Genomic DNA, 16,142 nt, shown 5'->3' on the forward strand with positions numbered 1-16,142 from the left:
GATTTTTGTTGGAAATCCGAAATCTAACATGTAAGGGTTCCAAATTAATGCTTTTGAATTCAAGTAACCAGCTGAGTAATTTGCAACCTACAAAAAAATTGATCATGAATTGAATAAATTGAACACAAAATACACCCAATCAAATAGCAGGAAACTTTAAAAACAAAACCAAAATTAAACAAACAAACTAACTACCCGGAATACAGAATGATCATGCATAAATCAATCGTCATAAAATTCCAAGTTTACAAAAATAGTTTTCGATCACGTCAACTGACTATCACCTTATGCATATAGACAGACGTATTTTAACAGAGACGCATGAATATGTGAATAATCAAATGGATTCAGTTCACGCGAGTTATATGAAATTCAATGAAAAATAAATATTGCTTTTGAAATAAACCTTTACTGATGCTGAATTTTTATTAAACCTATTGTGTTTAAAAAACGTTTTGAAGCATTTCAATTACTTTTTGTGTTAAATAGTGACGAATTTATATTGTGGTCGCTTTGTTTCTGTTTTAATGCCAGAATGAAAGGCTAATTCTGAAATTAATGATGATAGTTATAATATTTTAAATGCTTTGGTTTGATAAATTTAATTTTGGATGGCGTGGTTTAATTTTAAGAGCATCTTTTTTGGCAATGTATTTGACGTACTATTTCAACTTCGTCTATATTTTATTTTGTTAAACGTATAAAAATACTTGGTAAAACATACGAATTCTGTACATTTAGTACAGCATTTTTTGTAATATTACGTTGTAAATTAAAACCAATTAGCGTACTTATTCAGAAATAAGAGAATAAAACAAAAAACTCGATTCAAAATAAACCTTTTGAATAATTCCAGAAATTAAAACAATGTTATTTATCCAACTATAAATTAACTTTGCACCTCTATTAATATCAAAACGTCATTAGTATCCCACATTAAAACCGGCTCCATAATAAGCAAACAAACTGAAACAAAATTAACTAAAACTTCACTCGAAACTAGTCCTTATTCCCTTTACATAAGTTACGAGATAGTTTTGCCGATAAAATCCAGAAGGAAATTAACGAATGTTTATTCAAAAGTATTCTCTATCCCGTTGGGATAAGGTGCATTGGATTTTATTTTAGTTTTACGAAGTTTGAACCCAAATTGTTTTGTTCCCTTCATCAGGTATGCTGCGAGGGGCTTTCGGTGGGAACTGAACGCAAAATTACTTCCTTAAAAGTGTGGCCACGAAATTGGAGGTAAGTGTAGATTAATTGGCATTTAAATTCCAATAAAATTATATACAACAATATAGGAGGATTATCTCGTGTAGAAAATATTATTATTATGAACATCATCCACAGATTAATAAGTTAACTTACTTCACAGCAGCGATAAGACTTCAAAGTGTTAATGAATAACGAGCAAATACTTTTTCTGAGGACATCATGGTACTCAACTATAAGGGCATAAAACGTGTTGCAAAAATTACATAACCAACAATGAAACTTCCACATTTCGAGTAAAACGGAACTAGCCTAATACCTAAAGATATTGATAGCAGCACAAACCATCCTCACCGATCGCTTGATAAACCTATTTCATGTCCAATTATCCCACTGCATCTGTTTCCGAACGTTTCAAATAGATCGTTTGGGACTGTCAACTATGCAGATAGGATACATTTCACCACGATATGTATATCTCTTCATAGACTTGCATGCGTTTTGACCTTTCACGTGAAATGGTAAGTGAAGAGTGGTGTCCTTTGGTAATATTCTGACGTGAAAGGTGCTAATTTAATGAGCCCACTTTTAATTGTACATTTGGTTTTATAATTTTCTTTTGCGAATTTTGGTTAATACAATATTTTGAGTACAGGAACGTTAAATATGCACGTTAAATGTAATTATTTGCTTAAGATCATCCATCTCTAATATTAGCTGCCTAGAGTTTACTAAAAACTGTAAATCGTATCCAAGTCTTAGCTAGAACACGATTTTGAGATCTATCTTTCAATTTCAATAATTAAGCAATAGTTCTGGTAAGTTTACTTAAACAGAAATTATTATACCCACATTTTACCCGCTCATTTAGGGAATCCAAGACTACCACTCTCAAACCGCGATAAATTGCATCAGCGATTTACTTTCTCTTTATCTTTTAGTAATGCCGCCAAAGAAAGAAATAAGTATATAGTGAAATAAAGAATAAAGTGAAATAAAGTTAAGTTCTGTTGATACTTTCATCAGGACCGTAGACTCCAACAATTAGTCTAACTTTAAAGTCACTTTCTATATCCCAGTTCTCATCTATTTCATTGAAGGTCTTTATTGAGCTTCTTTTGTTATCCATCTTGTTTAAGATTGTTAAATAATTGTTTAATTTTATTAAATATAATCGCAAAGTTCCGCCTAAATTGTTCGCATACAAAAAATTATACGCGGCATGAGTCCACTGCTAACACGTGTTCGCGCACAAAGCTCAGAATTTCTCGGACATTTTAGAAATGTTCGCACTCAGCTTGTTACTGTTAGTTAGAACGGATAGACTAGAAGAAGTATTTATGTGTTTCAGTTCCCCATGTCGTTCCTCTAGTGGCGTACATCTGTGGAATCTCGCCTTAGATACTGGGCAACTAGTCTCTAGGCAGTCAATTTGTTACGTTAAACTTGATACATGAAAACTGATGTTGGATAAAGTCAATTTAAAGATTTTTTAATGGTATCTTAACTCAATTTACAGATATTTTTCTTGGTCATTTTACTTTGCTTATTGAAATGTGTATGAAAAAAATTCCGAAACAACTGCATTTGGCAATATTTTTCTATTTTAATTAAAGTTTAATGCAGTGTCAGCTTGAAAAACCAGACAATATCTGCGTATAAAAATATATTTTTTCATCGTGATTATTTTCAACTTAAACTGAAACGTTTACCTACATAGCTACATGCAACATTACACAGCTCTGATCTCTAATATGCTAAATGGTACCGCGCGTTTATACGGGATGATTTTAACCACGGCTGGGTATGCAGATATACCGTGGTTTATGGGGGCCCACCCTGTTTCGGTAATAGGGTAAAGAGAACCCCGTAACGTTGCAGTAACTTTATGGTGTGTACTCACCATAAAATGTTACATTTTGTGATTTTGCACCCATCTTATGGGATGTTGGATGATTAAGTTAAAGATCTTCTAGAATACATAACAGTTTATTTCCGTGTTCAATTAATATTACCAAGTAAGTGTTCTGTGTGGTTCTTACTTTGCGCACCTGGATAAAAAGTTCATGTAACCTTCTTCAGTCAATGGGGTAAAACAATATTTAGGTAGTATTTTTTTACTATTTTCAGACACTTGATATAAAACTATAGTTACTTTTTTCTTAACAATTAAAGAGTTTAATTTCTCATAGTTTGCAAGATATTAAAACAATTTACCTTTCCACTTTAAACCGAGAAAACTACCAGGGTATCATAACACCAAACGTATGGTTAACACAAACATTGCCAATGTACCAGTAAGTTAGGACAGTTTGCACATGGCCACATACTGATAAAGGTAATGTACCAATACTGTCACGTAGCTGTGAATACTGGCTTATAATGAAAGATATTTCAGAGGTATCTTAGTAGCTACATTAGATACTATAGATTTTTTTATAGACTCCATCAAATGGTTTGTTCTTGAATAAAATAAGGTTGGAGTCATTCTCTATCTGTACCATTAACCAATGCAATACTCAAGTTGCAGATTTTCAGTTGTCACTGACACAAAACGCATAGTTTTTGCTCTATTAAAAACACCAACTCAAAAAAAAAACTACCAAAAAATTTTGCACTTACAACTTAACAACTTAGTGAGCACCCAGCTTTACTCTAAACCCACTCTGTTAACGTAACGCAGCTGAGATAAGGCCGTGTGCACAACGTTGGGTGCCAAACATCTTACACAGCATTTTGTTAGTGTCGCACTCAGTTTACATGTGCACCAAAATGGAAGCAAAAATAACAGATTTTGGTCTCTTGTGTTAACGTTTCGTGAATCTGGTAAAGATTTTTAGCACTTTGAAGCAGAATTTGCATGATTACGTTTAAAACTAGAAATAGGCGTGTTAAAAATGTATAAATAGATTGGAAGTCTACTTCAACATCGCATTGAATGTTACATGTTTTATAACAAATGAAAGCTTGATGTAATCTAACTCACTTATAATGGAATATTAATTATGATTATTTAGCATAGCATGTAGTTAGGAAAAGGCTTGTTATATGATGGTCACTAAATTGGTCTATTCAAGGAACAAAATATCAATAAACTTTTTTCAATTTTTTTTACTCTAGATAATGTGCCACAACAGCAGTTATGTATGAGCCTTTGCGGTTAATGGACCATCGAAGTGCATTATCTTTTGTAGTTTACTGCCAAAATATTGCTGACGTAGACCCGAGGGTCCCGATGGCGTCAATATTTTGAAGACGTGTACCGAACGTGTTAAAGTGTTTATAGAATAACATTATAGGGTGTTTCGAGTAGAGATTTTGAAAAGCAGTTCGTAATTTAGTTGTATTTTTTTTTAATGCATTTCACTTTTAAGGACGTTTTAACTGAACATAAATGCTACATGTTTACTCGGTATTTTAATTTTTAGCTACCAAAGTTCACAGAGATATTTTTCACGGAATACTTCGTAAGTGACCGCAGACACAGCAGTAAGTATTTAAATGGTGATTAACTAATATTATTAGCTGCCTTTTCCTTAAATTAAAGCATTATCTATTTACTGGCTGTGTATTTTATATAACTTGTAACATAGATGGACGAAACTCCGCTTAAAATTTTTGAAAGGATGACCTAAAGTTAGACTTACCTTCTGGCACTGCCAAGGATGTGAGCAAGAAATGCACGCAGGCGGCTCCCGTACCATGTCCCATCAAGGTGACATTAGTGGGGTCACCTCCGAAGACAGCCACGTTTTCCTTGATCCAGTGGAGGGCTGCTATCTGGTCCATGAGACCGTAGTTAGCGGGTGAACGAGGATATTCGTCTGATCGAGGGTTGAGGAAACCTGTCAAGAAAATAATAGATGAGATTTTGTCATGAGGTATTTGTTAAGTCCTTTGTAGAGTGGTCTGAGAACGTTTGAGTAGGTTATGGTAATTATTATACATAAAATTCATTTTCTTAGGCTACATTAATAAAAATCTGATATAATTCCAGGTACAAAATCAATATTTTGTTGAATACAAAGTAAGTAAAATTGCTTTATAATCGGGCAATTTTGATTTGTTAGATTTATCAGGTCACATTCTATATTACCTAGACTTTATCATCCGTCTAGACTTTTCTCATATTATTAAACTTAACAAACTGAATACAGCGCTTATTCTTCAGGGAAATAATGGCGTGATGTAGAGTAACCTTAAATATTAAATGGATATCCTTCTAAACTACCTACGGGGTCACAATGAGATAAATATTTAAAAGAAAACAGATAGGCTCCGTCCTATTCTAATAATATATTAACCATTGACTAAGTTTGGAAGGCGATGAAGGTAGATAGATAGGTAGAACGATTGATGAAATTCTTGTGTGAAAGATAATATAGCTGAATAGAATTTCACTAGTAAGAATATATGTACAGAGGTAGGTATTAGATAAGAAAATTGCATGAAATTTAATCGTTTTCGTTTGAAATAACATACGAGGATTACAACTGAATTCTCTTTAAATATTTGGGTCTATCTCGTTAACATTGAACGAGTCGTGTAATATACACAAATGTATCTATCTCATTTTGAAGAGATTGCGCGATTTCAAAGTATAATGATGTTATAAAAATAAATTGCGTGCCCCAAAAAAATATATTTTACTTAAATGTTGTTATACGTATCGCAAAAAAATATATACATATTTATTTTATTTTTCACAAACATTGTTAGCAGAAATCTTTCACACGTTACGTAGATCGGTATCGTCACACGGGTTGATTCAATTTTATCTATCGAGTTTTTTTTTTCAAATTAGATTTGTTTATATATTTTCACGTAAAAATGTATTTTCGTTTTGATCTAGCAACGTTAAAATATAGGATTTTTATTTGATCAACTAGTTTGGCACCATTTATTGGATTAGTATTTACTTTTGTTTATGTTTTTGATTCTCTTAACTCGAAATATATGTCGTTAAATAACCAAAATGCTAGGTAATTAGATACGACGGTAGTAGAAAATGCTAAGAGTTATAATAATTCATTTATAATTGCTGCCAAAGATTTCCAACATAAAATTAAGAAAAAGAACTACCTACATTATTTTATTATTCCTTCCTATCAAGGATAACAATGAATATTTTAATGACTTACACAGAAATACTTAACAGAATAATTATAATATTACCTTTAATAAAAATGTGACAATTCTTTCTCATTATTAACACACTAGAATTCACACAATAGTAGTAAACTATTTGAGTAAACTTCCCCGGGACGAACACAAAAGTACCGAGCAATTACTAGCTCCTAGAAATTAGTCTTTGTTAAAACAGTTGAGTAACAAACGGTTGGGAACGTTCCAGTATTTATTGAAATATATTACTTCATTCTAAGTTTATCGATCTGTCTTGTATTTTACATCTAGGTAACTCCAATGTTCTGAGTTTGTGAAGTGTTTCTCTGTTGTAGATTAGAACTTTATTTAGTAATGTGCTCGACTCCTACCTCATCATCTGCCGATCCTTTTGTCTACTATATTGGGGTCGGCTTCCAGTCTTACTGGACGTAGCTGAATATCAGTGTTTTATATGGGGAGACTACCTGTTTGTGGTCCTTGATCTTGTTACTATTTGGTAAAACGGATTGACAGACTTTCTTCTGACTACTCTTGAAGGCTGCCAAAAATGTACATAATGACAGCTGGGGCTCACCAATTTAACGCTCATAAGCTTTAACGCTCGTAAGTCATAAAAACTAAATACCTACCGTAATAAACATTTAGTATTGAACTTCATAGAAATAAAACCGAAAACTTTCGAGTCTGTAACTCAGAAATGCACTAACGTCTTGTTTATTACGTTTGCGCCATAAAATCTAGGGTACAGTGGTAACCTTAATGTTTGAGTTAACGCAAACAATTAAGTTTGCGTTTATTGAGCTAAAATGGCCTTTAGGTACGGAACAATACTTCAGATTAGGAATAAAAGCCTATTAAGAAAGGTTTAAATGGGTTTCGGGGAGTAATATAAAATCATTTACAGGATCTTTTTTCAACAATATTCATCACAGCACTTTCACACTAGCAGATTTTCAGCGTAGTTTTTTCGCGAAGCAACGCTCGGTCCCATGTCAACTGACAACTACAAACGATGATACCTCACACATTTTTGCAGCAGAAATGGGTTCCGCGTAGAAAAACCGAGCGTAAAAATCCGCTAGTGTGATGGTTGAGATGCTTTTATGTGGGTAAATATTGTGCGAACAATATGTATAATAATAATTAATGATAGTTCGAATTGCTTTCGCACCTACCTTTTGCAAACAGTTATAAAGCGTGGGTGGGCCTGATTGAGCAGTAGGTTGTAAATGCCACAACTTCATACAATATACACCTACGCAGCGATTAATTGTTGAGTATTTCTTTACAAAGACATTGTTTTAGAAAATGTTTCATACCTACAGGTTGTAGGCGTCATTGGAAGCTCGTGTCTAAGAAACAGCCACGAGGCAAACGTTCAATGAAATCGGCTTATCCGTTTATGGGCACAAACAGACACATACATATATACATAGCGATTCATTTTTTTTTGGGTTAAAAACGGTGGGACTGCCTGCTTGTGGTTTTACTAAAAACCTACCCTTATAAAGTTGGAAAAATACTAGACAGACGCACATTATTGTAGGCGTTATATATCCAGGTAAATAAAAAATCAGCCCATATCGTAAATGGAAGTTTCCCATGTACTTAATTGGATACGATATTGGATCCGATATTTCAGGTAATTTTAATATTTTCCCCGACTTAGTGGGTGGCTTTTCTTCACGTAGATGATATTACCTATTTGCTTACATGAATTTAAAGGTCGATACCGTAACGGTACCCTTTCTATAAATATCTTTGGATTTTGTATTGGGAATGTGGAAAAGAAATCTAATATGATATCTGATAAGTATGGAGCTTATCATAAGGTTGTTATTAATTTAAGGTCTAATTTTAGATAAGACGCTACCTGTGTACCAAATTTCATTTGAATCGGTTCAGTAGTTTTGACGTGATTGTCAGATAGATAGAATAACTTTCGCGTTAATAATACTTGTTAATCAAACAATCTTATGTAGTTTTTAAGTAGGTACATTTGTGAACTGCCAAATGTTATACGCATATTGCTAACGTTGAAATGAGTACGTAAAAAGTTTTTAATTTCATAATATAACTTTCCTGTTATTTATTCAAATTACTTGAATATACGCTTCATAAAAATGTTTACATTTAATTTGGCATACATTAACAGACTTGTTCTTTTGTTCTTACAAAGAAATTGTATTTATTCTAGCAAAAATAATATCATTCTTGAGAACAAACCCAAATTATTCGAGATAACAGTGAATTTCTAAGCTTTTTTGTCGTACAAGATAATGTGGTGTCTCATAATTTGGTATGTATTTTAAGACTAGACCTAATTTTCGTCATAAAATAAAGACTAAATTATGTACCACAATCTTACTTGTATATAAACATAAAGTTAAATCCATTAGAGGTGTTTATTCAATTAACAAACCCCAAAAAGATAATTTCAAGAAACTTTCGTTAAATTATTCGAATGAATTTTTCCAAAAATAAAATACAGTTAATATACATTTATTAATTTATTCGAAGCGTTGATGTTTTGTTCATTATTTATTCATAGAATCCATAAATTAAAAATGTTTTATTTTAATTTTGTGAATGTAAATGTTTTTCACTTGGACTGTTTATTTATGGTAGACAAAGATTTCTGATGTTTTATCATTTTGTAAATTTTCCTGTGTTTAAAAAAGACAGTGTGCATACGTTTTTCCATTAACATGTTTGGGTACTACAAATGGGAATAGCATACTAAGTAATCCTTACCAATATTTTAACTGCTAAAGTATCTCTGTCATTCTGTCTGTCGCGCTTTTACACCAAAACTACTGAGCCGATTAAAATGAAATTTGGTACTGTCTTAAGATTTTGTTTAGAGCCTGAGAAAGGACATAGTTTAACTTTACCCATATGCTTGTAATCCTTTGTTTACCTATACGTAGGTACAGAATATATGGTAGACAAGCGTGACCTGTATTAAAAATTGGTTTTCAAATCAAAAGTTTTAATTACTTATGTTGTGAGGCACCCGTTTGCATGTTATACTGCAATGTTTATTAATGAGACTTTTATGAGCATAGGAAACAATGTTTTCTAAAGGTTCCTCAAAATGCAATGTCAGTTGGCAGTTCGGTGCAGTAATTTTGGAGTTTTTGAGAACAAACAAAAAAAAAACTTTTTATATTAGTTAAGTTAAAATAAATTGCAACACTTCTGATAGTAATTTATAAAAGACATCCGAGTTTAACTTTGAAATATACTAAAGCAACAGCGGTAATATCACAGTGCAGTAGTATAAAGTAACATTCAACATTTAAAAAGTGAGTAACTCAAAAAGCCAGCCGTAATCCTATTTAAAAACGCTGTCAAAACTACAGCAGAGTTCATAGAAAATATTGAAACGACAAAGCAAACAAAAGTACTGTCCATATCAAAATTCAATCGCCAATAACAGGAGCAAGTAATAGTAGTAATAAACAATATCAATACCATTATATCTGAAGGTTCAACTACACTAGACATTGCTATCAAATCCTTAAGAACAATCAAAATATCCATTGTTATAGTCTATATTTATCAGCTATATCCTTTTAACAACGGGGCCTTATCAAATCCGACGGCTGTGATAGCTTGAACAGAGAATAAACCGCGGAGTAAGGAAAGATGAGCAGAGATACCATAGTGCAGGTAGGTCAGGCGTCTTCGAGTAGGTCAAATACGCACAGTGGGCATGATTAAAACCATCTCTTATTAATGAACTAACGAGGCGTTTGAGTTCTTTGTGACATCTGTCAACGATATTGGTATAAGGAATATAAATGCGAAGACAGTAACGTTTCCCGTCCCCCGTTCATCCGCATTTTGAAGCCCTATTTTTGTAGAAGATTCCGTTAAGGCACCTCCGCTATTCATTTTGTTCTCCATGGAATAAACTCAGAATAATGCTGAAATAAACTTGGATTGTCTCACTAAGTGGAATATTATCCGTTTGAGACAATGATTTCGGGAATAGAATGCTCGTTGAAGAGCACTTGTTTTCTTAAGTACGTAATGTAAATGTGGACTTTGTGTAAGCATGTATTTTTGGGTTAAATAAACTTCCTAAATGTGAGGTTTGTTTTCGGTGGCCAGGTTGGCGTGGCATTTCCTTATAGCATTTTAGATTTGTTATACTGTTAAAAGTATTTGTGCAAAAAGAAATCTAATCTCTACAGGAAAAAGAAGGAAGATGACATAATATTTCTATTTACAAAATGTGTTATCCAACCATCAATAAAAAAATCTGCTAATTTAATCATACAAATAAAATAGTATTTTTTCTTTTGTTATGAGATATTTTATTCTCATTTAATAAAATATCAGCTATTAAAGGCAAGCCAAGTAAAATCGACTGCTTTGAAGATTTATGGTATCATTAATATTACTCAAGTCAACGCGAATTTCCCAAAATAAATAATTTGATTACAATATCTGTAATTTATCATAATCTAAAGTAAAGTAATAAACACAATTTAACAAATTAAATAAACTTTTGATGGCTAAACTTTGTTGGTCAAACGACTTGGTTTAAATGAAGTGTGTTGGTGAACTATCAATTTATAATTCGAAAACTGATATAATTTTAACCATCTCTCTGAGATTCATCAGATTTGATTATTTAATTAAACTTTGGGTCATTTAATATTGAAATCACGCAACTTTGCCAATCTTGTTTGGAATTAATAAATTTTAAATTTCACGGGTCCTACCCGCACCATGGTTTGTGTAGGTGTATGAGTTATAATACCTTTGGGAATAAAAAGCCTTACAGTATTAGCAATTTTCACAACCACAATCTAAATTATTTTACAAACGCGTAACACGCGAGTGGCGCGGCGGTCACCGCCGGTGCCGGACGTGTGCGAGAGCGGGCTCTCCACAGTGCCTGGCGTGTCCGCTGGAGGGCGCCACAGTGTCGTGCACAGTGTCGCACGGCGGCGAGCGCGGTCAGTAGCGCGGCGGTCACCGCCGGTGCCGGACGTGTGCGAGAGCAGGCTCTCCACAGTACCTGGCGTGTCCGCTGAAGGGCGCCACAGTGTCGAGCACGGCGGCGAGCGCCGTCAGTAGCGCGGCGGCTACCGTCGGCGCCGGCGCTTGGGAACAACATCTCCCAAGCCGGATCGGAAATCCCCCGAAATTGTGTCTTGGCTAAATAGCAGACCACCACTGGTGGCAAGACACCGAGGCATCGCAGGAAGGCCTAGAGGCAGCGATAGGGATCGTGTTATCGTATGTCAAACTGCTGCATCTAACATCTCTCCGATCGTAGCGGTTCACCGTTCCATTGGATAAAGGGATGTTAGACGAGAGAGTGCTCTTGCGTTTGCGCGTATGTTTGAGCACTATAATATATCCTGCGCATCTGACTGCTTCCGTATAATGGACCCCGATTTGGCGAAGACTAGTGGCGATAGGTTGAGGTAGAGAGGTTCGGGCTGATGCAACCTGAGCTTTGTCTGAGACCTGCACACTAGCGGCTCTGGGGGTGTGAGTACATGCCGTGGTCGTTTTCTCTTTGAGCTGGGGGGACAGAGGGAATCCGGCAGCACCCAGAGCGACAAAGCAGCCCTTTTTAGGGGAGCACTGCTTTCCTTGCTCAGCCTGGGAGGGGGCTAGAAAAGGTGCCCTAAAAAAATGCTCACCCCAAACACTCTTTGGATAGCAGTAACCACGGCTGCTTCCGCATCTTTTTATTCGTGGTCGACGCAATAGAAATAAACTTAAAACACCTTTACTGACTTTTGGTGCATGGAATGTTCGCACCCTTCTCGACCGGGAGACAAACGCCTGCCCAGAACGAAAACGGCCATAGTTGCTCGAGAACTCCGCCGCTACAACATTGATATAGCTGCTGTGAGCGAAACCCACCTTGCCGATGAGGGCGAGCTAGTCGAGCATGGCGGTGGCTACACTTTCTACTGGAAGGGCACTGCTGCAACAGAACCAAGAAGGTCGGGAGTTGGTTTTGTGATCAAGAATAATCTTGTGAAGACACTTCAAGAATGTCCAATCCACATCTCGGACCGTATAACCACATTGCGCCTTCACTTAGACGGTGACAATTTCCTTAATGTTATCAGTGTCTATGCACCGACGCTAGATAGTTCTGACGACATCAAGGATAAATTTTATGAAGAACTTACACAATGTCTCCATAAAATACCGAACAGAGAAAAGATTCTCTTGTTAGGGGACTTCAATGCTAGAGTTGGTCAAGATTATGAAGCGTGGCCTAAAGTTTTGGGTAGGCATGGGGTAGGCAACATCAACTCTAATGGCCAGTTGCTGCTTAGTTTATGTGCTCAATTCCAACTTGCAATCACAAACACCATGTTTCGCCTTGCTGCTAAGCACAAAACTACGTGGATGCACCCACGTTCTAAGCACTGGCACCTCATTGACTATGCCATCACGAGGCAGCGAGACATCTCTCAGGTCCTAGTCACTCGTGCTATGCGCGGTGCTCATTGCTGGACGGACCATAGACTAATTGTCACCAAACTGCGTCTTTGCCTTCGGCGACCATTCAGGGCTAGCAGGAAAAAGCCTCAGAACATAAACATTGAGAAACTCAAACATCCGGGACCCCGAAGCAAATACGCTGAAACGCTGGCATGTGATATACACTCTCATCAAAATACCGGTGATATTGATGCAGACTGGAACGCTTTATCGTCGTCCATTCTTGACGTAGCCATTAACACCATAGGGCTAAAAAATAAACGCAAGCAAGACTGGTTTGATGAGAACGACGAAGTTCTTTCTAAAGCTATTGCCAAACACCGAGAACTTCTCAAGCGCAGTAATAACAGCGCACTTATAGGGGAGAGTGACCGTGAGTTGCGTAAACTCACGAGACACACTAAAGATAAATGGTGGCAAGACAAGGCTCAATACATCCAGTCGCTTGCTGATAGTAATCAGCTCGGTGATTTCTATAGCGAAATTCGCAATCTCCTGGGTACCACCAACTTCATAAAGGTACCACTGAAGTCGCTGGATGGTAAAAGTCTGCTGAAAAGCAAAAATGAAGTGTTAGATCGTTGGACAGAACACTTCAATAATCTACTTAATGTAGATCGAACAGCCGATCTACACTACATAGACAGTTTGCCTCAACTTCAAATAGCAGAAGAATTGGATGATGCCTTGTCTAAACATGAGGTACTTTGTGCCATCAAACAACAGCAAAATCAGCGTGCGGTTGGCCTAGACCTTATACCAGGTGAGCTTCTGAAGTACGGCGGCGAGGAACTGCATTCGCGCGTCTGGGAAATGTTTGTGCTTATGTGGGAGAAAGAACAAGTTCCTGAAACTTTTAAGTTATCACGCGTCAGGGCTCTCTATAAGAACAAAGGCGACCGGTCGGAATGTGGTTCTTACCGCGGTATTTCACTGCTCTCTGTCTCTGGAAAAGTCTTCGCCAGAGTACTTCTAAACCGCCTCAGGAACCTCTCTGAAAAGATTCTGCCGGAAACCCAATTTGGTTTCAGACCAGACAGAGGAACTTGTGAGGCAATATTCGCAGTCCGTCAACTCCAGGAAAAAAGTAGAGAGCAGGGACAGCACTTGTATCTCTGCTTTATTGATCTGGAAAAAGCCTTTGACTGCGTCCCTCGCGAGGCCCTCTGGAAGGTACTGAGAAAGTTGGGGTGTACAGAGAAGTTCATAAGACTCCTGCGACTCCTGCACGATGACATGCAATGTTGTGTAGCGGTTGAAGATGACCAATCGAGCTTCTTCTCCGTCACCTGTGGAGTGAAGCAAGGTTGTGTCCTGGCTCCCACATTGTTTGCATTATATTTCGCAGTTGTAGTCCGGGAAGTATTGAATTCTTCTCCTGAAGGAGTTCGTATTCGTTATCGGACTGACGGCAAACTTTTCAACCTGAATAGACTCAAGGCGACCACAAAGGTGTCCTATGCACATATACAGGACATTATGTATGCAGATGACCTCTGTTTCGTGGCTGAATCCCCTGAAGGCCTGCAACAGCTAGTCACGAACCTTCACAAGCAGTGCTGAACATTTGGTCTAAAAATCAGCATCAAAAAGACAGAAGTAATGTCTTCAGACAATCACGGACGTCATGAACTGACCATTATGCTTGGTGAAGATGTCCTGAAGCAGTTCGATAAATTTCGATATTTGGGGAGCATTATAACATCAAAGTGCGACCTTGACGCCGAAATCAATAGCAGAATTGGTGCTGCAGCCGCTGCTTTCGGCAAATTCGACAAGAAGGTCTTCAGCTCCCATGACCTAAAGATATCCACAAAGGTTTCTGTGTATATGGCAGTTGTGTTGCCTTGTATACTCTACTCAGCGGAAACATGGACACCGTACCGACGCCACATCAAGCAACTAGACCGCTTCCACCTCAAATGTCTGCGCAAAATATTAAATATCCGTTGGTTTGATCGTGTGCGTAACACAGAAGTGTTGAGGAAAGCCAATGTAGGTGGCATTGAAGCATACCTCATGAGGAGACAGCTTCGTTGGTGCGGGCATGTACTGCGCATGCCGGATACTAGAGTGGCCAAGCGCATCCTCTACTCCGAGTTGCAGGAGGGCAAGCGGAAACGTGGCGGACAGCTGCTGCGATACAAGGATGTGCTGAAGCGTCACATGAAAAGCTGTTCCATTGACCCGTCTCAGTGGGAGAATCTGGCATCCAACCGCAGAGACTGGAGAAGCCGCGTTAAAGCCAAAGTCTTTGACTTTGAAGCACGCCGACTTTCTGAGTTGGATGCCAAACGAGATGAGTTGAAAGCTCGACCACCTGTAGCTATCAACTACAACTTTGTGGCTGGTACCCTGACATGTCCGCAGTGTGCGCGGACTTTCACGCACAAAATTGGATACTCCAGCCACATGAGAGCACACGCACGCCATTAGGGTCGAAGTGGTCGCCGTTGCCGAAATCGGCGTGGAAGATTATTATTACTAAATTATTTTACAAACAGTCAAAATAAAGGCACTACCTCTAAAATTCACATTAGAGGTAAAGTCTTTCATAATATTATAATTAGTTTAACTCTACAAACACGCTCTTCAATTTAATTATTTCTAAAGATAAGTTAACAGCCATAGAAGTTAGACTTAAAATTATTTAAAGAGGTCTCTCTGGCTGAAATTGAAATGCAATTAGCATTGCAACGAAACTCACGGAGTTTCGGAGTCCTGGCGGCTGCTTTGAAGTAACAATCTTATTCACGACCCAAATTAACGAAGCACGGGAGCGTGTCCGTCTTCTCAAGCACGGAATGGGAATAATTAAATCCGTTTCAAGAGACTTTTTTGCTCACAATTTTTAGGAATACAATTTAGGAGCGAACTATTCATATTTTGGAATAGAATGACAATTGGAGGCTCGAGGATCAATATAATTGTCGTCTCAAAAGAAAGGAAATGTAAGGACGTATTGTGGTAATTCATAATGTATTATCTGTTTTCACAAAAGAAAACGAAAATCTTAGAGATACTCCCCACTTCAATCTTAATCGATGGTCAACGTAAGAGGGCTCAAGTGTTCTACTGGAAGGCCCGACCCTACCCTTAACTTACCATGTAGAGGCTCTCTACCCTACTTATTATTCAAACATTTCACTTTCCCGCAACCTGTACTTAATAGTGTCAACCTTGGCCCACGTGTCGACGTGTCCCCATAAAACTGGACAGTGTAGATTTATGGAAGAAACGATGTCAAGGAAAAATGAACTTTAACACCTTAAAATATCGAAATTGAACAAGTGTTGAAATATAAAACTGTTGAA

The 16,142-nt window shown here is 36.9% G+C and overlaps 1 protein-coding gene across 3 annotated transcripts in view; it reads right to left on the reverse strand.

Annotated features, from left to right (window-relative positions):
- Nlg3 (Neuroligin 3) overlaps window positions 1–16,142 on the reverse strand; it is a 110,184-nt gene that overhangs the window by 30,267 nt on the left and 63,775 nt on the right. For all 3 annotated transcript variants that reach the window (XM_049842151.2, XM_021341750.3, XM_021341749.3), the window contains exon 4: window positions 4,860–5,057. In XM_049842151.2, the coding sequence (XP_049698108.1) occupies window positions 4,860–5,057 (198 nt within the window). The remainder of the gene's footprint in view (window positions 1–4,859; window positions 5,058–16,142) is intronic.

This window comes from Helicoverpa armigera, chromosome 5 (assembly GCF_030705265.1).
Source record: "Helicoverpa armigera isolate CAAS_96S chromosome 5, ASM3070526v1, whole genome shotgun sequence".
Classification (NCBI taxonomy): domain Eukaryota; kingdom Metazoa; phylum Arthropoda; class Insecta; order Lepidoptera; family Noctuidae; genus Helicoverpa; species Helicoverpa armigera.